The sequence below is a fragment of the Xenopus laevis genome, chromosome 2S, assembly GCF_017654675.1.
Source record: "Xenopus laevis strain J_2021 chromosome 2S, Xenopus_laevis_v10.1, whole genome shotgun sequence".
Taxonomy (NCBI): Eukaryota; Metazoa; Chordata; class Amphibia; order Anura; family Pipidae; genus Xenopus; species Xenopus laevis.
In genome coordinates, this window is record NC_054374.1 from 24,590,797 (window position 1) to 24,617,102 (window position 26,306).

General features: G+C 41.8%; 1 protein-coding gene across 1 annotated transcript; it reads right to left on the reverse strand.

Moving 5' to 3' along the window:
• Window positions 1-2,477: 2,477 nt before the first annotated feature.
• On the reverse strand, window positions 2,478-25,462 carry nectin1l1.S (nectin cell adhesion molecule 1 like 1 S homeolog). Its single transcript, XM_018248964.2, has 9 exons — window positions 25,312-25,462; window positions 20,145-20,474; window positions 14,233-14,538; window positions 9,817-9,931; window positions 7,346-7,485; window positions 6,744-6,858; window positions 5,541-5,678; window positions 3,430-3,567; window positions 2,478-2,877 (listed from the first exon to the last, which is right to left on the reverse strand). The coding sequence occupies exons 1-9, from the start codon at window positions 25,391-25,393 to the stop codon at window positions 2,829-2,831; spliced, it is 1,413 nt and encodes a 470-aa protein (XP_018104453.1). The 5' UTR covers window positions 25,394-25,462; the 3' UTR covers window positions 2,478-2,828.
• Window positions 25,463-26,306: the final 844 nt, after the last annotated feature.

A 26,306-nucleotide genomic window follows, 5' to 3' on the forward strand; every position in this document is an offset into this window, starting at 1 on the left:
TCTCTTATTACCACAATAGACCAGTTTCACTAGATCTTACACCCAGATACCTGGGCACCAGAGAATCAGTTCAGCCAGGAATCAGTTACCCCTGATACACCTGTTGTATGGTAAAATGATCACCCCTGTTTATGAATAATATCCCTGGCTTAAACTGAACAAAGTGGATCCTGCAGGTGTACAGTATTTATAAGAAAGTGTCACAAGAGAAAGTTTCTATAGGAGGTGGTTATGGCATTTCATTAGGCAAACTGCTCTATAGGAAACACATGCACAAAGTATAACAACAATGTAAAAACATAAGGCAGGAGAATAAACGCAGAGTGTAGTTGAACTTGAATACCAAGGGACCCTGAAGGCATAGAGTAGGCTTACCAGTCGTCCCCCTCCCATGGGGACAGGCCCTGTTTCAAGATCTCTATCCCTGTAAGAAATTGCCACGTGAAGCGTCCCCATCTGCTGAATAATCTTTAAAAAATCCCGTGGAGCCCACACTACATTATTCTACAGGCAGGGGGCGCAGGGAGACTGAAGAGAAAAGGTACCTACTAAAACCTCCGGTGGACTCTGGACTTGGCTGACAGATCAGGTAGGATGATGTTCCCTATGCTGCAAATTCCCCCTCTCCTCCCAAGTCAATCAGACAGAATGCTGGTAAGATTACAAATACCCTTAATTACTTCATCTGCCTAATCCTGTTTATTTTCTCTGTCTCTTCCCCCCCCCCACTATTCCCTTATCAATGCTCTCGCAAAGTTTTAGCTGGTTCACCTAGTTTCTCCCACTGTGCCACCATTAACACTTTCCTTACCTTTAATTAGCAAATATTGCCTCTATGCCATCCTACTATGAGTTTGAGTTATGGGGTATTGTACATGTAGTTGCCTCTGTGCCATTCTACTATGAATTCTGGGGTATTGCACATGAAATTGTCTCTGTGCCATCCTACTATGAATTCTGGGGTATTGTACATGGAAATTTCCTTTGTGCCATCCTGTGTCAGTTCTAGGGGTATTATACACAGAATTGCCACTACGTTCAATAAATATATTCATCAAGGGTGTATTTAAAATGGGGAGTGGTTAATGGGAGGTGTCTTGCAAAGTGGGTGTGGTCTAAACATTTTTGGCCACTGCATTCTCCCCTGTCCCCGGATTTCTTTCTAAAAATCTGGTTACCTTAATGAAGAGGGGAACATGGGGGTACAGCAGAGAACAAAGACATTTATGAGAAAGCTAGGACTTGTATGACACAGAATTTTGGATGGCTACCACTTCTACAATAGAATATGATAAAAATGTAAATACAAAAAAAAAAAACACACCAGCATCAATGTAATAATATTTATGTAAAAAAATGCTGTATTCTGCAAAAACAGTATAGAAAAACTGTTACAAAACAAACTTCTTCAATTAGCTGCCTGTCATAACAAAACAATGTTATATACCACACACACACACACACACACACACACACACACACACACACACACACACACACACACACTATAAAAAACAAAGAACACACTTGTCCCATTAGCTGCCTGTAATAATCCAGTCATTTGATATTAGTTCCAGTGTAGGGCTCTCTGAATATCCAGTACAGGGATCTATATGGATAGCACCCACCAGTCTCAAGACAGCACCCAATTGTGTTTATACAAGATCCAAGATAGGAATTAGTGTTCAGGGATTTGTTTACAAGTAGCAATGGAACAGCCTAGTATAACTAAAGCACACTTTTGGGAGGTAACTCTATAGTTCTTATTACTGGCATCAAAATACAATAACCTGTGTCCCAGAATAGTCAATGGAAATAATTTCCTTCATATTTAGCAAGAAAAACTGAGCAGTATGAGCCTTGGCATTAAAATGGAAAGTTTACGGAAAAGCACTTTTGCAATAAATTGAAATCATTTTGCATTTTTAAAGGAAAAGATGCATTTTTTTCCGATGCCTGTTTCAGCAAGTGAAAGGCCCTATTCTGAAATGTCTTATATGTTGTTTGCAAGTATCAAGTCCCTGTAAAACCACTAGCAGAGACACAGTACTGGTGCAGGGAGGGTTCTTCAAAACTGTGCAGGGCTCAAGGAAGCAGCTCCACCCCTGCAGAGCCCAGAGCAGCGAAGTGACAGTAGTTGGGTGGATGGCTCCATAACCATCAGTAATCCTTGAAAAGACCTTTAAAATAAGTGAATGTAAAATTGATGAGGGACTATTCTAAGTACTTCTGTCATTGACATTCATTATTTATTTTTCTTTAATTCCAAGATATTAAGGGATACATGTACTGTTAATATGAATGAATTCTGTTACAACAGCGCCACCTGCTGGTCATTTTCCCACCAGTCTGACCAACAAGTAGTCAAGGAAGTTGTCAGGACCAAGAAAGAGGCTGCTCTGATGTTTTTCTGCTTAGGAAAAAAACGTAAAAACTTTCTCAAACCTTTCCTAAGCAGAAGAACATCAGAGCAGCCTCTTTCTTGGAATTAAAGAAAAATAAATAATGAATGTAAATGTCAAAATTTCTTAGAATAGCACTCTCATCAATTTTACATTCACTTATTTTAAAGGTTTACTTATCCTTTAAAGCTTCTTGCTCATATAAAGAAGATGGCAAACGTTCTTCCCATTTAAACTTTAACTTGCCTAAAATCAATGTAAAAACAACCTTTATCAAACTACTTAGAATGAAAACCTGACATCAGAGTTTTAGAAAAGAGACCCCTCTCTTCTGATGCCTCCTTCAATCAGTGAAACTGATAAATGGGCTGGATCAAACTGAAGGTCATAGTAAGCGCAAGACGTATTATCATATGGCGTTCTAATCTATAAACTGATGTCTTCTTCTTCTTCAGCGGAGCCATTTTCGCATGCCCTAGGGAAAGAGAATGATTGAACCTCACTGTTTTACTGAAAGAAACTAAAACATTTTAGCGTTTTGTGGCTGGAGTGCAACAAAAGATGAAGTACAAAGGAGATGGGAGATGAAGAGGAATTTTAATACCAACAAAAAAAAAAAAAGTGCTAAAAAGATCACCGGGTGACATGGGGGGGTTTACATAGACTGTAGAAGTACAGGTATGGGACCTGTTATCCAGAATGCTCGGGACCTGGGGTTTTCCAGATAACGGATCTTTCCGTAATTTGGGTCTTCATGCCTTACGTCTACTAGAAATTCATTTAAACATTAAATAAACCCAATAGGCTGGTTTTGCTTCCAAAAAGTATTACTTATATCTTAGTTGGGATCAAGTACAAGCTACTGTTTTATTATTACAGAGAAAAAGGAAATCATTTTTAAAAAATATGGATTATTTGGATAAAATGGAGTCTATGGGAGACAGCCATTCCATAATTCGGAGCTTTCTGGATATCGGGTTTCCGGATAAGGGATCCTATACCTGTATAAGGATTTTAATCAGCATACCTAGGCATGGAAGTGCGTTGGAAAACGTCACCATTCTCAAAGGCATCTGTTTTCAAAACACAGGGCTCAGTCCCCCCTGGCATGCCCAACTCAAGTGAAGGTGGGGTCCCAGCCTGAATGACAATATCTTGGATATTCCTGGAACAATAGGAGAAGGACAGTAACAGCCATGTTTTATATATCAGTGAATTGGTTATTACCTAAAGGGACTAAGCCAAATGTTTAAACACAAATGGGGGCCTGAACCCTAAAGATCTAAGGATTTCTTGTGTTAGGGAGCTGCTATTTTGTTACCTTCCCATTGTACTGTTGTTAGGCTGCTGGGGGGGGAGGGAGGGGGGGTGATATCACTCCAACTTGCAGTACAGCAGTAAAGAGTGACTGAAGTTTATCAGAGCACAAGTCATATGACTTGGGGCAGCTGGGAAACTGACAATATGTCTAGCCCAGGATCCCCAACCTTTTTGAACCCGTAAGCAACATTCAGAAGTAAAAGGAGTTGTAGAGCAACACTAGCATAAAAAATGTTCTTGGATGCCAAATAGGTGCTGTGATTGGCCATTTGGTAGCCCCTATGTGGATTGTCAATCTACATTGAGGTTCTGTTTGGCAGTGCACCCGGTTTTCCTACAACCAAAACCTGCCTCTAAGCCTGGAATTCAAAAATAAGATCCTGCGTTGAGGCCACTGGGAGCAACATCCAAGGGGTTGGAGAGCAACATGTTGCTCACGAGCTACTGGTTGGGGATCACTGGTCTAGCCCATGTCAGATTTGAAAATTAAATGTATGTTATCCCCAACCAAAGGAGCGGGTTAATAGAGCCAACATTCTGGTTGGGGATAACAGTAGTTTTAGTTAAAAGAAATGCCCCCGCCAGTGCTACGCTATCTGCACCAGGAGGGAGCTCTCGGTGCGAGCAGCCATGTCCGGTCACTCGCATGCGCACAATAAAAATTTGCCACAAATTGCTCGTTATGTGCATGCATGTGACGTCATATGCGTGTTAGGCGCATGCGAGTGACACAACATGGCTGCTCACACCGGGAGGGTAGCGTAGAGCTGGCAGTGTGCATTTTAAAAAAATAAAATTCTCTATTAGCCCGCACCTTTGGTTGGGGATAACATTTTTACCCTACAGGTGCATTTAACACACAAATGTTCTCCCCCTTTTTTATTTCCTTTTATTACCCCACTTTGCCATCTCTATGGGGGCAATGAGATAGTGGATTCCTGGGGAGGATCTGTGTCTGCAAGGCTCTCCCCACACCAGTGACAGATGTAAGTGCAGGGGCCATGAACGGTGTGTTTGGTCATTGGGTTCTTACTAGGTCCCTCTGTCCATGGGTTCCCACAAGTAGGGCCCACAGGAGTCAATGACATTGGGCTTACAGGCAGGGCTGGAACTAGGGTTAGCTTCCACTTATTTTATATGGGAACTATCGTGAAAATGAAATCTTAGCTCCATCATACTGAAATAAGAGACTTTCTCAATACAATTCAAAATTCTGTACAGTTCCCGAAATAATCAAGTTTATCTTCACTATTCCTTTCTCAGCATCTGTTTCTCTTCATTCAGGAATTGCGTGTCAAATAGTTAGTTCCAATATATCTTATAGGGGGGGGGGCTCCTTTTGCCTAGAAGATGTATTAGAGCTCACTCTATTAAAATCACCAGACATCATGTCTCTCTACATGCAGAATTTGTGCAAAAGGCAGTTTTTTTGTTTGTACTTGAATCAGTTATTTGAGTGAACTCTAATACATCTGCTAGGAAAGGAAGTCTCCCTATAAGATATATTGGATCTAACTGCCAGTGAATATCGGACACTAAACTGCTGCATGAAGACAGAACGAAGAGAAATAGGTGCTGAGAATGAGATAAACATGGTTATTTCAGAAACAACGCAGAATTTCAATTGCTTGTATTTAACAGGTTATATTAAATTTTAATTTACACAATAGTTCCCCTTTAATGAATCCCCTACTCCCCTATGTACTGGTAGACGTAGCAACAGCACTCATTCGCTGCGTGCGTGCAACGGAGGGGTTGCCTAGGGCGCCCGACTGGCTTGGCCCGGCCCTGAGCTGCTCCACTGGTCTCTGCACTCACCTCTGTAATGGATCTGATCCTGTAACTCCATCCTCGGTTGGTGCCTCTTCATGACTCCCTCCACACCAGCCTGATCTCTGTATGTTCTGCAGTCTTAGGGCACAATTTCTTAGCAAACATGAGCAGCAATAAGATCCCCTGGAAGAGACAAATATAGAAACTGTAAAAAAGGGAATGAAATAAATAACTTTATTGCGAAAATATGCAAGCAATGCAAGCAATTTTTCCTCTACGCAAGTGATTTTATCTTTGCACAAATTTAAAGGAGAACTCAACCCTAAAAACAAATATGGCTAGAAATTCCATATATTTTTTATACTGAGTTTAATGCATCAGCCTAACAGTTGATTTAGGCCTTCAAAAGTTGTCACAGTAGCTTCCCATCTTGGATCTTGATAGTGTCAGTGGCACTGCACATGCTCAGTTGGCTTTGGGCTACTGTTGAGAAGCTAAACTTTGGGGTTGCTGCAAAGCAGAAGAAAAGGTTCACTGATCCTTTAAGCTGATACTTCAGGGCTGCATATTAAATTCAGAGCTGCTCTTTATTATTCCCTCCTCTTTTGCTAATTTTTCATCAATTACATCATTTACTGTGGGACTATATATATTAAGGGGCCCATTTACTTAGCTCGGGTGATGGAATAGAGGAAAAAAACTTTCGAATGTTTTTTTGGCTACTTCGACCATCGAATGGGCTACTTGGACCTTCGAATCGAACTATTCGAACTAAAAATCATTAGACTATTCGACCATTCGATGGTCGAAGTACTGTCTCTTTAAGAAAAAACTTTGACCCCCTAGTTCGCCACCTAAAAGCTACCGAAGTCAATGTTAGCCTATGGGGAAGGTCCCCATAGGCTTTGCTAGCTTTTTTTGGTCGAACAAAAATCGTTCGATCGATGGATTAAAATCCTTCGAATGGAACGATTCGAAGGATTTAATCGTTCGATCGAACAAATAGCGCTAAATCCTTCGACTTCAATATTCAAAGTATTTAACTTCGACAGTCGAATATAGAGGGTTAATTAACCCTCGATATTTGACCTTAAGTAAATTTGCCCCTAAATGTATGAGAAAATGAAGAATTGGGCTCTGTCTCTTGGTGTTTTAACCACAAGTTTTTAGTGATTTATCTTTATTTGCTTATTTACACTCTTCTGAAACATTACGCATGAACACTGTTTAGTTTCCAAGATACTGTACCTGTGATCTTCCCTGGGATTCTTTTTGTTCCTGCAGAGTAGGACAATGATGCAAATATTCATCACTAAGCTGGGAATCAGGAGGATCAGTGCGATGAAGTGGATATAAGATGTAGCTGATACGGAAAGGGAGAATGTTAGAAATGTTATATACATGGAATCTTGAAACATTGTTCTTATGGGTTCTGCCCAGAACGATAATAAAGGCTATCTGCCTCTGAATAAAACTGATTCTAGTGTGTTATTGTAAAACAGACAGAGCAGAGAGGGATGTGCATAGCAAACAATGACTGTAAAGCACAGCAAAATTAATGAAGGGTTCATTTTAGAGAAGTAGATGAAAAGTACACAGTGCCCGGGGAGTCATTCATGCACAGCAGAACCCTGGAACCAGCACTGGTGGCTCATTATAGTCTAATTGAGCCATCACTGTGCCAATTGGTCAGTAGCTACATAAACAAGCTGAAGAATCCAATGGGATGATGTCACATCAGGTTGGCTGAACTGCCAAATAACTAGGTTCTGTCCCATTGGTTACCAGACGTTAATGGAATGGGGAACAGAGAAAAACTAAAAGATGGATATGGTGATAGAGAAAATTACCTATGACTGTTTGCACATAGATATATCCAGAGGAATGTCCAATTTCATTTCCGGCTACACAAACATAATATCCCTTCCAGGTATCGGCATTGAGCAGTCGCGCAGCCCCCAGTTCCGCTGCTCCGCCATCAGGCAGGTCCCTGTAATTGTAAGTACAGTGTGTTCTCTAGTCTCCAAAATGAGCTGAGTTTCCTTTGACTAATCACAGGCTGTAATGCCATTAAAAAAAAAAAAAAAAACTGACCGAAATAGGGGTCTGATTTATGGGGTACCTACCTGACCAAGTGGCCCTTTCTTTGGGCAGGTGAAGGAGCAGAGTAAAAAAGTAGAACGAGGAATGGCAAGTGGAGACAGCCAGTGAGCAGCACAATAGTTTGTTAATACATTATTGCAAGAAGAAAGGTGGAAAAGAGCAGAGGACCAATGTGGGTGCCTTCCTCATGCTATCATGCTTCTTATGTATGTGTCTTGCCCAGAAAACCTGTTGTGCGCCTCACTGTTATCGTATGCACTCCTTTTCTGCTTCCATTGTCTTCTCAGTAACTTCCCAGATGTGCCTTCTCTTCCCCTTCCTGCTCTTCTTGTCTCTTACACATGAAACCCGATGGGGCAGATTTACTATAGGGCGAAGTGGCCGTCGCTAACAAATATTCGCCAGAAATCCAATCCGCAGGGACATTGGCAATTTACTAGCGTAGAGGTCAATTCGCTAGCGAAAGAGACCGTCGTTAGAGCAGTTTCGTGCCCTATCGCCAGCCAAATGATTGTTACTCCGCAAATTCAAGTGTGAATTTTAGAGAATGTTACCTCTTTTGCCAGAGTTTCCTTCGCCACCTTAGACCTGGCAAACTGATAAGATGAAGCTACATCCTCCTGATTCTTATGTCAGTGACATCATATCCTGTATACCGGAAAGTCATAAAAGTTCTAAAAACGCTGGTGTTTTTTCCTATTTTAAAGCAGGATTGTCTTCAAAAGTTCTAACTATTAAAGATTTTTGTATTAACATTTTTTTCCAATTTAGGGGCATGCCACATATGTTTTAGGGTGGGCTCATGTCTAGGGCTTTAGATCTCTTTTGTCTATATTTTGTTTCCTTGGACATTTGTAATAATAAGTGGCCACTTCAAGCATTTGCACCAACATCACTAATAAAGGAATATATAAGACCTATATGTACCCACCCTATTCAAATTGACCTAAGCGTAAGTGTACTAACGAAGTTTTGCTAGGCAAAATTGAACACTAGCGAAAGTTCTCTAAGAGCTGCTCGCACTGAGGAATTAACGCTAGCGAAATTTTGCCAGTGTTTGGCTACAGAGACGCAACGTCGCATTTTAGTGAATTAGCGTAGTGGTAACTAAATTACGCCTGGTGAAGTGGCGGAGCCTTCACTGGTGAAAATTTGCCCTTTAGTTAATTTGCCGCTATGTCCTCCATCTGCTGCTCTAGCATGCTACTCACTGTATCTTACCCTCCTTGACTGGGGCCCACTATCATCCCTTGTTCCCCACCACTTCTGCCCTTGTATGTTACTAAGTGTCTCCCCTCATACTGATTTTGTTTGCTATATAGCGTTGCCTGCTATACTTAATACTAGTAAGGAACTTTCCCACATACAGTCATTCATTTAGTATATATAATATGCAGGGCCCGAACTAGGGGTAGGCAGAGTAGGCACATGCCTAGGGCGCAAAGCTGGGGGGGGGGGGTACCAGGCACGTACACGTAACCGGACTTGTGGTCGCATACCACAAGTCCGGTTACCTTCTCTGCCTGACTCTGTGGTTATATTGCACCTTTTCCGCTTCTGTGCATGAGCGCAAACTCCATTTCGCGCATGCGTATGGGAGCACAGATTCGCGTATGCGCACGTGAGTGCAGATTTGCACATGCGCACACTAAGCAGGTGCCGCGACTACCCGGCTTGCCTAGGGTATCAGTTTGTCTACATATTCTACTCCTTGCACTGCTGGTCCTGACTACATGTAGCAGCAATCATCACCCCCCTCAGCCAATTCCAAAATGACTTTGGATGTTTTATATATATATAATACACAAAAGCCATGAATATCTTGTAAATTATATCCTTATAAACTTCTTGAGTTCTGATGTCATTTCTGTCACATGACTCACTGAAACGTGTTTATTATAATAAATAAAGTACCCGCAGTTGTAAAATATGAGGATATTAGAAGTTACCTCAGAGTTCCATGACCTGTATAAAAGCACTCGGCCTTCGGCCTCGTCTTTTTATATGGTCATGAAACTCCTCGGTAACTTATAATATCCTTATATTTTACAAGAGGGGGTCATTTATTCACTATATACACTCAAAATTCAAAAGTTTCTACATGATAAATCTGTAACTCATTTGTGTCTGTGTTTAGGGGCTTGGGTCCACATCCTATAAATCATTAATGTACACCAACCTTTTGGAGCAAAGAGGCTGCAGTTAACCCCATGCTTACCTTTCATCTCTTTTCCATAGAAACTCAGTAGCTGGAGGGTTGGAATTTGCTTTGCAGGACAGCTGGATGCTTCCATCATCCTTTTCTATGACTCTGGCCTTCACTTCTGGGGCATCTATAAAATACAATTGCAGACAATGTCAAACATAACTGGGTCTCAATTATATAACACCTTTGAAAGATCTACATAGTAACATGCTGAAAAAGTGGGGTGTGTAGAGGTGTGTTCAAAAGTTACTGGTACATAGTTACATAGTTATATAGTTAGATCAGATTCAAAAAAGACCAAAGTCCATCAAGTTCAACCACTTCAAATAAAACCCAGCATCCATACACACACACACTGACCCCTCCATACACTCACATAAACTATATATACTCATACACTAACTATAGACTTTAGTATCACAATAGCTTTGGATATTCGGCTTGTCCAAGAAATCATCCAAGTCTCTCTTAAAGGCATTAACAGAATCAGCATCACAACATCACCCGGCAGTGCATTCCACAACCTCACTGTCCTCACTGTGAAGAACCCCCAACTCTGCTTCTACTGAAAGTTATTTTTCTCTAGTCTGAAGGGGGGGGGCTCTGGTGCGGTGATCGTCTTTATGGGTAAAAAGGTCCCCTGCTATTTGTCTATAATGTCCTCTAATGTACTTGTAAAGTGTAATCATGTCCCTCTCAAGTGCCTTTTTTTCCAGAGAAAACAACCTCAACCTTGACAGTCTACCCTCATAATTTAAGTCTTCCATCCCTCTAACCAGTTTAGTTGCACCTAGTCTCTGCACTCTCTCCAGCTCATTTATATCCCTCTTAGGGTAGGGGCACACGGCGCGATTTCGCCGCGATTCTGCGCTAAGCGAGTTGTCGCTGCGTTTTTTAAGCCGAAATAGCTTTGCTAACTTTGGCGCTGGCGTCAATGCAAATCGCGGCGAAATCGCTGCGCTAATTCACACGCGGCGATTCGTTTTCTATTGTCGTCCGAAGTTGCCTCGCTGGGCGTTTCCGGGCGACAGTTGAAAAAGAATCGCCGCGTGTGAATTAGCGCAGTGATTTCGCCACGATTTGCATTGACGCCAGCGCCAAAGTTAGCAAAGCTATTTCGGCTTAAAAAACGCAGCGACAACTCGCCCAGCGCAGAATCGCGGCGAAATCGCGCCGTGTGCCCCTAGCCTTAAGGACTGGAGCCCAAAACTGCACTGCATACTCCAGATGAGGCCTTACCAGGGACCTATAAAGAGGCATAATTATATTTTCATCCCTTGAGTTGATGCCCTTTTTTATACAAGACGGAACTTTATTTGCTTTAGTAGCCACAGAATGACACTGCCCAGAATTAGACAACTTGTTATCTACAAAAACCCATAGATCCTTCTCATTTAAGGAAACTCCCAACACATTGCCATTTAGTGTATAACTTGCATTTATCAACATTCAACCTCATTTTCCAGTTTGCTGCCCAGTTTTCCAATTTAGTCAAATCCCTCTGCAAAGTGGCAGCATCCTGCATGGAACCTATAGTTCTGCACAATTTAGTATCATCTGCAAAAATTGAAACAGTACTTTCAATGCCCACCTCCAGGTCATAAATAAACAAGTTGAAAAGCAAAGCACCAAGTACAGAGCCCTGAAGTACTCCACAAACAACACTGGTCCAATTAGAAAATGTTCCATTTACCACCACTCTCTCTATCCAGGTACAAACACTATGTTCCAGGCCAACATTCCTTAATTTAACCAGTAACCTTTTGTGTGGCACTGTATCAAAAGCTTTAGCAAAGTCTAAGTAAATCACATCCACTGTCATCCCAGAATCGAGAATCCCTGCTCACCTTCTCATAAAAAGAAATTAAGTTACTCTGGCAAGATCTATTATGCATAAAACCATGCTGGCACAAACTCATAGTGTTATTATCTGCAATTAAGTCCAGTATCTTATCTCTTCGAAAAGTTTTCCTACCACTGAAGTCAGACTAATTGGCCTATAGTTTTTAGACTGAGAATGGGTTCCCTTTTTGAATAGTGGCACCACATTAGCAATAGGCCAGTCTCTGAGCACCGTGCCAGACCTCAATGAATCCTGAAAAATTAAGTAAACAGGTTTGGCAATCACAGAGCTAAGCTCGCTAATTATAATTAATTTATTTCACACTCATACAGAGAGTTGTGAAATCCGGTATAGGCTTATTCGATAATGTTTGTTAACTTCAAATTTTTCTCACCATTAAGTTAAACTGGCTCAGGTGCCAATTGCCCCGAGCCTCTCGCTTAAGGAAGGGGGGAGAGAGAGAAAAATCGTCCCCAACTGCGATAACCCCAATCTTCAATTTAGTATTTAGCTTACCGGATTTCTGCTGTGACCCGGGTGCAGCCGCCCCGAGTCCGTCGCCAAGAAATAAACGCCAAGTTACGATTATTGATGTATGGCAGCGCACTCCAGACCACATTCAATAGTCACCAACACCGCAGTTGCTTGTTAAAAAGATAAATTTTATTTGAACATTAGGCTAAAAAGCGTCTGAGGTCTGACGCGTTTCGTGTTCACACACTTCCTCAGAGGTCTCTGAGGAAGTGTGTGAACACGAAACGCGTCAGACCTCAGACGCTTTTTAGCCTAATGTTCAAATAAAATTTATCTTTTTAACAAGCAACTGCGGTGTTGGTGACTATTGAATGTGGTCTGGAGTGCGCTGCCATACATCAATAATCGTAAGCTCGCTAATTACCCTGGGATAAATACCATCCGGCCCCAGACCTTTGTTTATATTAACGTGTTCTAGTCTCTTTTGAATTTCCTCATGTGTGAACCATGCATTATTAGTTGTATTACTAGAATTAGGACTATTAAGAAGAACACCTTCATTAATTGGTTCCTCATTTGAGTAGACAGACAAAAAAATAATTGAGAATATCTGCTTTTTCTCTGTTCTCATCAACCAGCTGACCCTCTGTGATATTAAAGCTCTCACCTTTTCCTGCTACATTTTTTTTTACTATTTACATATTTAGAAAAATAATTGTGGATTCTTTTTACTGCTTGCTGCAATACCCTTTTCCATTTGGATTTTAGCTTGTCAGTTTTTTTGCATGATTTATTAGTCTCCTTGTACCTTATAAATGATATGCCAGCTAAGCCTTAAAACTACATCTTTTCTTACCCACCTCCACACCAACAATTCTATTGAACCACAATGGTTTTGTTTTGCAACACCGTTCTTTACAAGAGGAGGATACCGACGTATATTTATTAAGTAGCATTTTAAAGACACCCCATTTTTTTCCAGTTAATACAGTATGTTGCAGGTGTTGAAATTTAGTGTTTTAATTACTCCCTTATAGAGTTGCCTTTGCAACATAATCTCAAAGGAGACCATGTTATGATCACTATTCCCGAAATACTCTCCCACACAAATGCTAGCGATGAAAGATAAAGCAAAACAGGCTAAATTATGTCTATGACAAGTCAGATGATAAATGGCTTTCTCTTTGTTTTGTTATACAGGCAACAAATGTTTTTTTTCCTATCTCAAAGGACAACCCTTCCCTAATGACAGTCGACAGAAGCCAAAACATCTCAGACCAATTTTAAAGATAATTTCAAATGAAACGGTATACAACTATGATATGCAGGGTGTAGTATAATGAATTGAGGGGCTATAAGAGATAGATAGATGCGAGGGCCTGAGTACAAAGGTAAAAAGCAAATAAATAAAATGTAAGCCCTCAGTTTCTCTCTCTGTAATAATTAAACAATACCTTTAAGGGTCTCCCCATCTGCCACCACCCTTACTTGATGTGAACCAATTATTAACCCATTGGTTACTTGAGTGGAGGGCTCTGCCAGCAAGAAGAATGGGGCCCCAATGAAAAGTGTCCTTCAGACACCCTTGATCTACCCCAGGCATGTCCCATAATTATGGAACCCCATCCACAGTTTGGCCAAACCCGCAAGCCCTGCCCTTTCAGTGCCAAAGAATTGCACTTTTATATTCACCTGACTGCAGAACCCCCTGATGGCAGCCCTGCCTGTAATAACAAAATACTACTTATTTACTGAGGGCGGGGGAGAAAGAGTATGTGTGCCCTTACCCACAGCACGTGCACAATGTGCTCTGTAGTGTTGCACAGTTCAGCCATTCAATAAACAGGAAATATAATAACCTTTATGTTCTGCAAATAATGGGAATGCACGGATAATACTGATTCCTACACCAAAGATTCATGCAAACTCAAATGTGAAAAAAATCAAAAAAAAGATTAAAAAAAAAAGCAGTTCAGTTGAACACATTGAATTCCTGCAATAATTCCTAGAATTCAGCCGAACCTCAAACATAAATCCCGAATTCAGCGTATCCCAAGGACATAACAAAATGCAACTTCTGAGAATTAAGCAGAAAGCCCACAAATACTTACAGTAAATGTTCTGTATGGTCAGAGTCCGACTCCAGTTCTCCATGGCCCCGTTAGACTGAGAGACGACACAGGTAATATTACCGCCGTTATGACCCGGGAGCGGGACTGTTATAAGCTGACTGTGGGTAGAGACGGTGCCGTTTTTATGGTTCGTTGAATTCTCCTCTAAAATGTATTGGGCACCACTAAAGATCCAAGTGATATTTACTGCTGGCTTGGCAGCCCATGCATGGCACACTGCAATGGGCACAGGAGAAGGTCCAGATAATACCGGTTCTGTAGGTTCCAAAGAGATTTTTGGAAGAACTATAATAAAAAAAAAAAATTTATATTTCAGAGAATACTGAGAAACAAAAAATGTTCTATAAGATCCAGGATCCATGAATCCAATACCGATTTCCTCAAGGATTTAATGATGACACTTTAAACAACAAATGGAAACTGGCAGCATAAACATCACTTTCTCTGGTCTCAGGTGAGACTTTAAATTCCAGACGACAACTCTACATAAAATTTGATATCTGTACAGATATGGGACCTGTTATCCAGAAAGAGTGGGACTTGGGGGTTCAATATATATATCACCAGCTGCACACTTCCTGACACCACGTCCTGGTGTGCATAAATGCACCGGGTGTGTGGTATGTAACACCCTTATCTTGGGATCAGAATTCAGGCACCCCAGAACGGGTAAGAAATACACGATTAAGCACAGGATGACGTGCACTACCAAAATGGTAGTATATGTAATTAAATGCCCTTGTGGTCTAATTTACTGTTGTAAAACTGTAAGACCACTTAAAGAAAGAATCAATATGCATAGGGCCAGTATCAGGGCGGATAGAAAAGTCAAATCTAATAAACAGGACATTGCCCAGCAACCGGTTGCCAAGCATTGGCGCGAGGCTAGACACGATCCTTCACAATTCCAATGTTTGCCTATTGATCACATACCTAAGCCCCCGAGAGGTGGTGACTCTTTTTTGCTGTTGAAACGGGAAGCTTTTTGGATTTATGAACTTGATTGCGTGGCTCCCAATGGGCTGAATGGCCAGTTACAACTGAACTGTTTTCTGACTTAGTACAGCAGGTTATGTATTAGTCCCCATATATAATGCCTTACCCTGGAGTATAAAGCCCTTTCCTGAAGTATAAATCACAGTCAAATGAATGCTCTTTTCATCCCTGTAAGTAAATGTTACTTTTTCTGTTCTGTATGCAAAAGGAAGCATTTTTAACCAGTTTTTAAACACAGGGGGTTTGCGGTGCGCATATTTTTCGCAAATTATTGTATTGTGCATGTTTTTTCCTGAGCGCAAATATATTGCACTGCTCTGCCCATCTTTCCGGTTTTTGCGAATTCGCATTGTGAATAAATTTTCACAAATGGCGCGCAAATGAGACGAGAGTTTGCGCGAGTGCACCCAATGTGCGAGGTTGTTGTGCGCGAAAATAGCGTTGACAGCAACTTAAATTCGCAGTTTGTGAAACTGGTTTGCGAATATTTTATCTGCCACCAAAGTTGTGGCGTAGTTGAGACGCAGAGAGTGCGCATAAATATTCGTAATTTGCGATTTGTGACATATTTAAAAAGCTCCTATAGACATTCGCATTTGCGACAAAAAATATTGCAATTCTGTTTGCACTCTCTTAATCAGCTTTATAAATATAACCATGAGCAGGGCAAATATATTCACTTTGCGAACCAATCTGCCCTGTGCCAACTTTATAAATGACCCCCAGTGTTTCTTACCAGGCAGCTGTTATCTTGTGTTAGGGTAAGGTCACACTGGGCGTTTTGGGGATATTTGGTCGCCTGGCAACTAATCGCCTCGTCTTTGCGGCAACTAATCTCCCCAAACGCCTTCCCTCACTCTGCGCTGGTTAAAATGAAAAATTGCCGGCGCTAATCACACGCGGCGATTCGTTTTCCGAAGTCGTCTGAAGTTTCCTCGTGAGGCAACTTCGGAAAACAAATCGCCATGTGTGATTAGCACCAGCGATTTTTCAGTGTGACCTTACCCTTAGGGAGCTTCTATCTGGTTTCCTTCCCATTCTTCTGTTGTTAGGCTGCTGGAGGGAAAAGGGAGGGGGTGATAGCACTCCAACTTGCAGTACAGCAGTAAACAGTGATATAACCCCTAAAAATTAATATGACTAGAAATGCCATAATTTCTATATTGAACTTATTGAATCAGCCTGAAGGTTCAGCATCTCCATAGCAGCAATGAGCCAGGACTTCTAAGCTGTCACAGTAGTTCCCCGTCTTGGACACGCACATGCTCAGTGAGCTCTGAGCAGCTGTTGAAAAGTTAAGCTTTATTGCAAATCATCAAGCAGAAAATGAGGGATGCCGGTTATAGAAGCTGATTAATAATTCTGATGTTAATTATGCAGGCTTTTGAGCTGCCATGAACGAATAAGTATCTACTAATTAGCCTCAGCCTTATATTGTGACATTTATATTCTATATGTACTGTATATTGTGAGTGGATCATTAAGCTCAGTAAGTGACAGCAGCACAGAGCATGTGCAGTGAATCAGCAGAAAAGAAGATGGGGAGTTACTGGGGCATCTTTGGAGACACAGATCTTTACTGCTAAAGGGTTGTGGTTGCCTTGTGCTGGTACAGAAGCCAAAAACATAATGTACACCATTTATTCTTTAGTTAAGCTTTAGTTCCACTTTAAAGGGGACCCGTCACAAAAAATAAAAAAATAATTCCAAATTCCTATTTTATCATGTAAGTCAAGCAAAATAAACTTTAATTACACTGTAAAAATTATTTGAATCCTGTTTCCTTCCGTCTGGGAATTCATAATTATAGCAAGCAGGCAGCAGCCATTTTGTGGACACTGTTATTAAAGTGGACCCGTCACCCAGACAGACAAAAATCTGTATAATAAAAGTCCTTTTCAAATTAAACATAAATTCCAATTTATTTTTTTATTAAAGCATTCATAGCTGTTGTAAGCTCATTTAAAAATCTCAGCTGTCAATCAAATATTGTCTGCCACTCCTCTATGCCAGTGGCATAGAGGCGGGGCAGACAATTACTTTCACTTTCCATTCAGCACTTCCTAGATGTCGCTGCTCCCCACACATTCCCACATTCTCTTTACCATTTAATTGTGTAGTCAGTGCATGGGGATGGACATCAGGTCCCCCATTCTGGTGCAAACAAGATTCTGAGATGACACAAGGCTTGTCTTAACAACAGTGTCCACAAAATGGCTGCTGCCTGCTTGCTATAATTTTGAAATCCCAGACTGAAGGAAGCAAGATTCAAATAATTTATATAGTGTAATTAAAGTTCATTTTGCTTGACTAATGTGATAAAATAGGATTTTGAATAATTTTTTTGGGTGACGGATCCCCTTTAAGACAAGCCTATCATCATCTCAGAATCTTGTTTGTGCACCAGAACGAGGGACCTGATGTCCATCCCCATGCCCTGGCTACACAATTAAACGGTAAAGAGAGAGGGGGAATGTGGGAAGAGCAGTGACATCTAGAAAGTGCTGAATGGAAAGTGAAAATAATTGTCTGCCCCGCCACTATACCTAAGGCATAGAGGAGGGGCAGGCAATATTTGATTGACAGCTGAGATTTTTAAATGAGCTATAAATGCTTAAATGAAAAAAATAATTTGGGTTTCATTTTTAATTTAAAAAGGACATTTATTATACAGCTTTTTATGTCTGGGTTACAGGTCCACTTTAAGTCTACAAACACCAACAGCCCCCACGCCCAGAAACAAGAGGTTAGGACAGGTCATCACATTGGACCCAGGGATACAACTGATCATGTTCCAGAAGGTTCAAAGTAAGTGATTGCCCTGCAAGCATTAATCACTGCTCATGCCCTGAGCGAATCCCTGAATGGTCACATTCTGCTTATCTTAATTTATTCTCGGAAATCATCAGCTAATCAGAGATGGTTACGCAAAATGACAGATTCTCATTGGTTAAAATATTTGATCAATCGGGAACTTGTGCAGCCATCGGGAAGCTATGGGCTCAATGTGTAAGACACATCACAGGGATCACCATGGGCTCAACTTTAGCGCACAAAGAAGTAGACGTGAATAAAGTAGCAGGAACTAGGAAAAGAAGACAAGACATCACCGACAACTGGAGAAGGCGATAGAGGGGAATGGAGGAAAGCTAGAAGAGTTTCCAGTGAGCATGCTCCTGATCCTTGCTCAGCTCTGCTTATATGATTAAAACTTTACCTGCCAAGCATATATTTTCTATGTGCTGGCCCATAGGCACTAAATGCCAAGAACGTAGCACATACATTGTTTGGCAGTTTGCCCACCGTTGGCATCACTTGACTGTGGCTGGGAATGAGGGATGCTACAAGATGGAGCACATATTGATAATGGATTCAGTGCAGAGGACCTCTTATCTTTGTCCACATACTTAGATAGACCTATCGGGCGATTTTCAGAACTATTATCAAAACCACTACCCACTAAGGAAAGCTTTGCAGTTTGGTAGTTTGAAGTAGAAAGACATATTTAGCAATTTTGCATGTGTAAGAACGTACTTTATGTGTAGATTTATGCCACATAAATTGCAGTAAATTTATTGATTTTTCAGTAGCTAAAATTACAGAAATGATCGATCATTTGAGTTATTTTCATTTTGGGGCCCCAACATGCCACATTTGGCATTCAGTGAACCCCTGACATTCAAATGTAGGATGTTACAAGGATTTTAGCACATCCAGTTCACAATTATATGTAGGGACCCTGAGATTTGGGGTAAGTTACTCAGGCAGTTCCCCTTTAATAATTGGACACCTAGGTGGTCCTTTAGTATACCCAAGCAGCAATGCCTCCTTTCCTATGTCCACTGGGATTGTTCTATACAGAGTTTGGTGGCACTGTTTAATAATATAAAGGGGGTTAGCCCCATGTGCTGAGGGTCTTTCCCCTGGGACCATGCCTCCCAGTGAGGTTTTACAGGACCAGGGCTCTGGTTCCTTGAAAGTTACATTTTAGACAGTTGTAGAAGTCACTGTGATAGTCACTCTAGGAGTGAAAGGAAGTTCCGGGTAGCTAGAAAGCAGCTGTGGCTCCAACGAGGAGAAATAGTGGGGTTAGGACCCCGTGGTGTGTGAACCACTAGATCAGGGACACCAGTGGGTGAATTGAGGACCAGATAGGGTACCAAGACCCAAGACCCCAGGCTGAATACAGTGGGTAAGGACCAAATCGGGTGCCAAGAAACAAGACCCCAGGCTGGGAAATCCAGTACCTAGTGCCATCCACCTGAGAAGGGATATTACCTAGTGAGAGGGTAACAATCCTTCGAAGTGTGAATCATTGCTGTTGACTATCTGTATTGCATATTGTCTGTCTTGGAGCATTTGTTATCCCACTGGAGGGATTATTGCAGTATTCTGATGCATTGAACTACACCAGGTACCGGGAGTTGCAGGGAGTTGCCCGGGAACACTGGCGTCTGGGCACACTACAAGCAGTTTTAGCCTGGTCACACACAGTCTTAATACACAGCAAAAGTACACTCAAGGGTGTGCAACATATAAAACTACCTTTATTTCACATATGGCACAGTAGTAGCAATGTATTGGACCACAAGGTCCTGGCTCAAGCTCAAACTTTGTCAGTCTGATAAAGGACCTGGATGATCCGAAACTGTTGTGACTATTTATATTTAGGATGTTTAAATCTTGTTTAAAAATGGCCTGTAGGAGATAAGTTACTGTAAATGGGAAGCTTTGATGTCATTTTTCAAAAATACTGTATCTGAAAAAATAGGAGAACTTAGTAGTTTGCAGTAGTAAGACATATTTACCCATTCTGGATTTGTCAGAATATCTTCTTTATAAAAATGTAGCACCCCAAATTAAATGCATATATTAATTGAAAAAGCAACTCTCACCTTGGATGACCAGTTTAATCTCCCCTTCCTTTGTCCCACTAGGAAAGGTGGTGTAGATACAGAGGTAGGTGCCCTCATCAGCCAGGGTCACATTGGGTATCAGTATGGAGCCTCCAAGATCCCCATTGCCCAGAAATCTCACTCTCTCCCCAAACGGAGTGAGGTGCAGGGGTTCCTCTCCTTTGCTGTAGGTTAGGAAATTCTCATTGTTGGGAGACAATTTCCTCTGCCAAGTGATTTGGGATATCAATTCCAGGGTTTCCACTCTGCAGTACAACTTAGTGTCTGACCCCAACTTGGCATTAACCTTTCCATCAACGATTACTGAAACTGGAAGATATAAAAAATTAATTATACATCCCACATAAGGTCTACACCTGGGGTGTCCAAAAGGTAGATCGGGATGTACCAGTAGACCTTTAGCTGGTGATCATGAGATCAAGACGCTGTCAACAAACAGCTTGTCTAAATCACCCTCCTATTTCATTTTTTTCATTAGATATTTATTATGTTAAATATAACTCATAGATCAATATTTAAGTAATATTTTCCATGGAACAGAATGCTAACACTGCTTTTATGGATGTAGATCATAATGGGACAACATCACTAAAAACAGACCTCACATTAGTAAAGTATGGCCACTCCTGGTCTACACTGAAGTTTTTATAGAAACAGCATTTCCTAAGTGTCAAATATATTCAGGAATTATTGCAAATATGAAAATTTAATATAAAATTCCTTCATGGAAATAAGAAACGCTTAAAATATAATCAAAGAATTCTGTGTGGGTTTTCAAAATAATCAGGTTGCTCTTTACTACCCCTCTCAGCTACTTGTCTCTGTACATGCAGCTTTGTATCTGAGTTTTTTTTAGAAAAACGGCTCTTATGCATTGTCTCTAGGTAAAGACATCAAATACATTGTTGGGCTTGTTTTCTCTGAAAAAAGGCGCTTGCGAGGGGACTTGATTACACTTTACAAGTACATTATAGACAAATAGCAGGGGACCTTTTTACCTATAAAGAGGATCTCCGTACCAGAGGCCCCCCCTTCAGACTAGAAGAAAAGAACTTTCAGTAGAAGCAGAGTAGGGGGTTCTTCACAGTGAGGACAGTGAGGTTGTGGAATGCACTGCCGGGTGATGTTGTGATGCTGATTCAGTTAATGGCCTTTAAAGGGATACTGTCATGGGGAAATTTTTTTTTTCAAAATTAATCGGTTAATAGTGCTGCTCCAGCAGAATTCTGCACTGAAATCCATTTCTCAAAAGAGCAAACAGATTTTTTTATATTCAATTTTGAAATCTGACATGGGGCTAGACATTTTGTTAATTTCCCAGCTGCCCCTGGTCATGTTACTTGTGCTCTGATAAACTTCAATCACTCTTTACTGCTGTACTGCAAGTTGGAGTGATATCACCCCTCCCTTTTCCCCCCCAGCAGCCAAACAAAAGAACAATGGGAAGGTAACCAGATAACAGTTCCCTAACACAAGATAACAGCTGCCTGGTAGATCTAAGAACAACACTCAATAGTAAAAACCCATGTCCCACTGAGACTCCTTCAGTTACATTGAGAAGGAAAAACAGCAGCCTGCCAGAAAGCATTTCTCTCCTAAAGTGCAGGCACAAGTCACATGACTGGGGGCAGCTGGGAAATTGACAAAATGTCTAGCCCCATGTCAGATTTCAAAATTGAATATGAAAAAATCTGTTTGCTCTTTTGAGAAATGGATTTCAGTGCAGAAGTCTGTTGAAGTAGCACTATTAACTGATGTGTTTTGAAAAAAACATGTTTTCCGATGACAGTATCCCTTTAAGAATGGCTTGGATGATATTTTGGACAGACATAATATCAAAGGCTATTGTGATACTAAACTCTATAATTGTATAGATATGGGTATATAGAATTTATGTGAAAGTATGGAGGGGTGTGTGTATGGATGCTGGGTTTTCATTTGGAGGGGTTGAACTTGATGGACTTTGTCTTTTTACAATCTGATGTAACTATGTAACATTAGGTACAAAATGTCAAACCTTTTCTCCACTAGAACTTTTATAATTCTTGTATATCGGTAAGAGGTGCTCAATGTTAGCTCTGCTGCAAAAAAAGAGCTTTCATCCAATGTCCACAAAAATAGAAACAAATGGCACAGTCACTTCAATGCTTCTGCATAAATTCAAACTGTTTTCATTTTTATTTTGCTGAGATCCCAGCAAATGTTTCGGCGTCAAGCCCCTTGATCAAGTGCTACTTACAAACAGTGTGAGTAAAAACATTTAAAGGGGAGGTCACTATGCAACCCCACCCCTTGTGATTAAGTGAAGTCAATTACACCTTTATTGACAATTAACATTGTATTATTATTGTATTATTCATCGTAATGTCCTCAATCAAAAGGATACAAAGTGCCTCAGTGATACATTAGTCCATAAAACTGTGTAAAATCTCCATACTGTGATCCTTTTGTAGTATTCCATGTGTCATTTTGAGCCATTTTGTGGACACTGTTATTAAGACAAGCCTTTCATCATCTCAGAATCTTGTTTGTGCACCAGAATGGGGGACCTGATGTCCATCCCCATGCCCTGGCTACACAATTAAATGGTGAAGAGAACGGGGGAATGTGAGGAGAGCAGTGACATCTAGAAGTGCTGAATGGAAAGTGAAAGTAATTGCCTGCCCTGCCTCTATGTCTAAGGCATAGAGGAGGGGCAGACAATATTTGATTGACAGCTGAGATTTTTTAATGAGTTTACAACAGCTATGAATGCTTTAATAAAAATACAAATTTGTAATTTGTGTTTAATTTGAAACTGACTTTTATTATACAGCTTTTTTATGTCTGGATGACAGGTCCCCTTTAAGGTATAAAGAACTAAATTAGAAAAACATCTGTTATCTGGAAACCCCCAGGTACAGAGCATTCTGGATAACAGGTCCCATACCTGTACTAGAACAGCATCAGCAGAAACAATAGGAAATGTATCTGTACAATTACAGTAACAGTAAGGCACATGCCGGAGGGCTCACTATGGAGGCAGGGCATCCAACAATGCAGATTACAAGTGAGAGAAGAACAGGTGGCAATTTGTCCATAATATAAATATGTACCTATAAGTCAGATGTGACTCAAGAGAAAGACAAGTAATAAAATGTAACAATAACAATAAAATTGTAGTAATATTTTTTTTGGAAGCCAGGGTCAGAGGCAGAAGAGTGAACGATTAAAGTGAATGGGTCGCCTCTGATTTTATTGGATCCTGCCACAGGTGTGAGCCTGCAGTCCAGTTGGGGGATACAATAGTCTTTTAAAAAAAAAAAAGACTAGTGCTGGGCCACCTGCACCGGGAGGGAGTTTCTGGTGTGGACTGACATCTTTCATAGTGTGAATGCGCATAATAAGTCTTATGGGATGATGTTATGTGCAAGAGCAAGTGTGTCCCTCAACAAGGTCACGCACACCAGGAGCTCCATCCTGGTGTGGGGCGACCCAGCTCTTGCAAGGGCAATTTTTTTGAAAAAGAACTATTTATCCCTAAAATTTAGCTAGTGCCCTGGGGATAATCTTGCCCCTAAGGTGCCCTGAGGCAGCTAATGTAATGGCGCCCCACCACTCTCACTTTTGTTTTGCGATGGAGGTGGTCTTGGGGGGGCGCATCACTATTGTAGAGAGAACAGTTTCATTCTCTGCACTAGAAGGCTTTCACTTTATTTAATGGCAGGTGCGCCCCTGTTCCAGGCCAGGCCACAGTTCCCAATCGGCACGCATGAGTGCAAAAAGTCACATGCGTGCAAAAAGGAAGCACACGCCGCCAGAGGGGACCGCACTAGTGTAGGAGGCAGAGAAGGTATGTGCCTAGGGTTGCCACTAGTGATGTGCGGATCGGGTCCTCTATCCGACTTCTGGGTTCCTTTTATAGACCTGCACCACCCCGGCGATGATGTTACAAAAGGGGCGGGGCGAGCAGGAGCTTGGCTATAAAGCCCGCATTTGAAGGTGGGGAGAGCAGGAGAAGAGCTGAACACGCACCCGCGAAGAGGAGTGCGAGGTCGGCCCGAACCTGTCCGGCTCCTGTGGGTATCTGGCTGTCCCGCACATCACTAGTTGCCACCCAGCTGGTAAAAGCAGCGCCAATTCCGGGGCTGCTGTCATCTGAGGCCCCCCTTCTGGTCCGCGCTTAAAAATTACCGTCGGAGTGCGTCTAAGGGGGCAGTATCGCTAGTGCACTAGCGGAGCCGAATTTCCGGGTTAAACCCCGGACGTTCGGCTCTTAAATTTACAACAGGCGGCTTTTTGCAGCTCCTTGTAACTGGCCGCTCGCTGCCGCCTGAGGCAAGGGTCTCACCTTGCCTCATGGCAGAAGCGGCCCTGGGTAAAACACCTGCCAAGGCCCGGGGCCAGTTTTACAAATTTACCGGCAATTTAGTTGTCAGTAAATTTCTAATACCCTTAAATATAAAACCTTGGCCCGTCCCCAATGCGCTGGAAACGTAGTTGTCGTCCTCCTTCTGGCCATCACCGTGATGTGGCTCTGCCCCCTTTTCCATCACAACCCGCTCTTAGGTAGAACATTTATGAAAAGGTGGCAAACCTATTTGTGCCCCCAGCTTTGTACGCTAGTCACGTGCCTACTCTGCCTGTCCCCTAGTTCCAGCCCTGCTCTGCTCCTGCCTCCGGTGGGGTAAAAAAAAAAATTCACGGTGACCGGTGCCCTTTAAAGAATTACAACAAATAAAAACTGTAAAATGAATGGAAGTCGGTGAGAAGCTTAGAAGCTTTGTATTTGGCAAAGGGAAAAAAAAAAAAGTCTTTTTGTCCATTATTTGGATGGATTTTGTACAAAACAGGAAGATGACCCTCTCGCGCCATTAATAGTCCCTCCCGCAAGCGCTATGGTGCCGCCGGCGCAAGGTGAACGCACGTCCCTCCCCATTGTCCCGCTGAAAGCGCAAAGAATCGCAAACGAGTCGCAGAAAGAGCAGTCACTTAGGAACGCCCAAAAAACTGTCCCGATTTGGAATTCTTAACGAATAATGGAGCCGTCCCAATGTCTCTGAGAAATTAAATCCCACAGGTGCGCGAAATAACAAAGAAAAACGCGCTAATTGCCCCGGCGCGACTCTCTGCTGTTCCTCAGCCCCGACCGCTGTTTCCCCCTCACCTTGTGCGGATACCGACATCACCCACAGGAGGAGGAGCGGAGTCAGTAAGGGGGGTCCCCAGTCCTTTCGGGGTAGCGGCATGTTCACAGTTAAAGGCACACCTTGGGGGCGGAGCCAGTGCAACGATGACCTGGATATGACCTGTAAGCGCACAGTATGAATATACATAAAGCACCAGCTCAATGTGCTACTTCAGTTAAGTACTGAATAACACTAATACATCTGCTTCCCTGAATCCCTTTACAAGCAGCACTTTGCTTTCACTTTAATAACAAGGGATATTTACCCTTTTAAAACATTTTTTCCACAAAGCAGCCGTTAGGGAATTATGAACTTTAGGGTTCCCACCTTTTCTGGAAAAAAATACTTGCCTTCCTATATATTTATCTTTTTTCCTTATTAATAACATTGAGATCAACCATCATTTTTACCGGCCAGGCCAGGAAAATACTGGCCAGGTGGCAACCCTAACTACAGCTCCTTTAAGCCAACAAATGGGATATAAATAACTCTAAACATCCAGTACTTACAGGATTATATTCAGAGTTTGTGTGTCCCATTTACTAGCATTGCGTTCCTATTATTCCCAGCGTATGTGGCATAAAAGCCACTGAGGTGTGAAGTACAGATTTGTCCTGCTGCAGCCTGAGCCGGTGAAACTGTCCTGCTGCATCTCAAGGTCACGGTGTGTGGGACTGGCCCACAGGGATACCAGGAAAAGTCCCGGTGGGCCCAGGTGTCAGTGGGCCCTCATGCTACTAAAGATTTGGCCTATTTCATGGCCATTCCCTATTTCTATGAGAACAAAGTGGCTAAATAGATGGAATAATAGATTATAGTGTGTAAAGAAAAGGAGAATAGATGAGTGAGGAAAGGAAGAATAATAGTACTAAGAGCGGGCCCCTGGTCTAAGATTAATTGGTGGGCCCCTAGTCAAAGGTTTTTGGGTGGGCCCCTGGTGTCCCAGTCCGACACTGAACGATCGGACGTCCCC

Coding starts and splice junctions, on each gene's coding strand:
- nectin1l1.S (XM_018248964.2), bottom strand. CDS start 25,393: ATGCCGCTACCCCGAAAGGACTGGGGACCCCCCTTACTGACTCCGCTC. Junction 14,539..20,144: donor GATTAAACTGGTCATCCAAG/GTGAGAGTTGCT, acceptor TTTTTATTATAG/TTCTTCCAAAAATCTCTTTG. Junction 9,932..14,232: donor GACCATACAGAACATTTACT/GTAAGTATTTGT, acceptor TGTATTTTATAG/ATGCCCCAGAAGTGAAGGCC.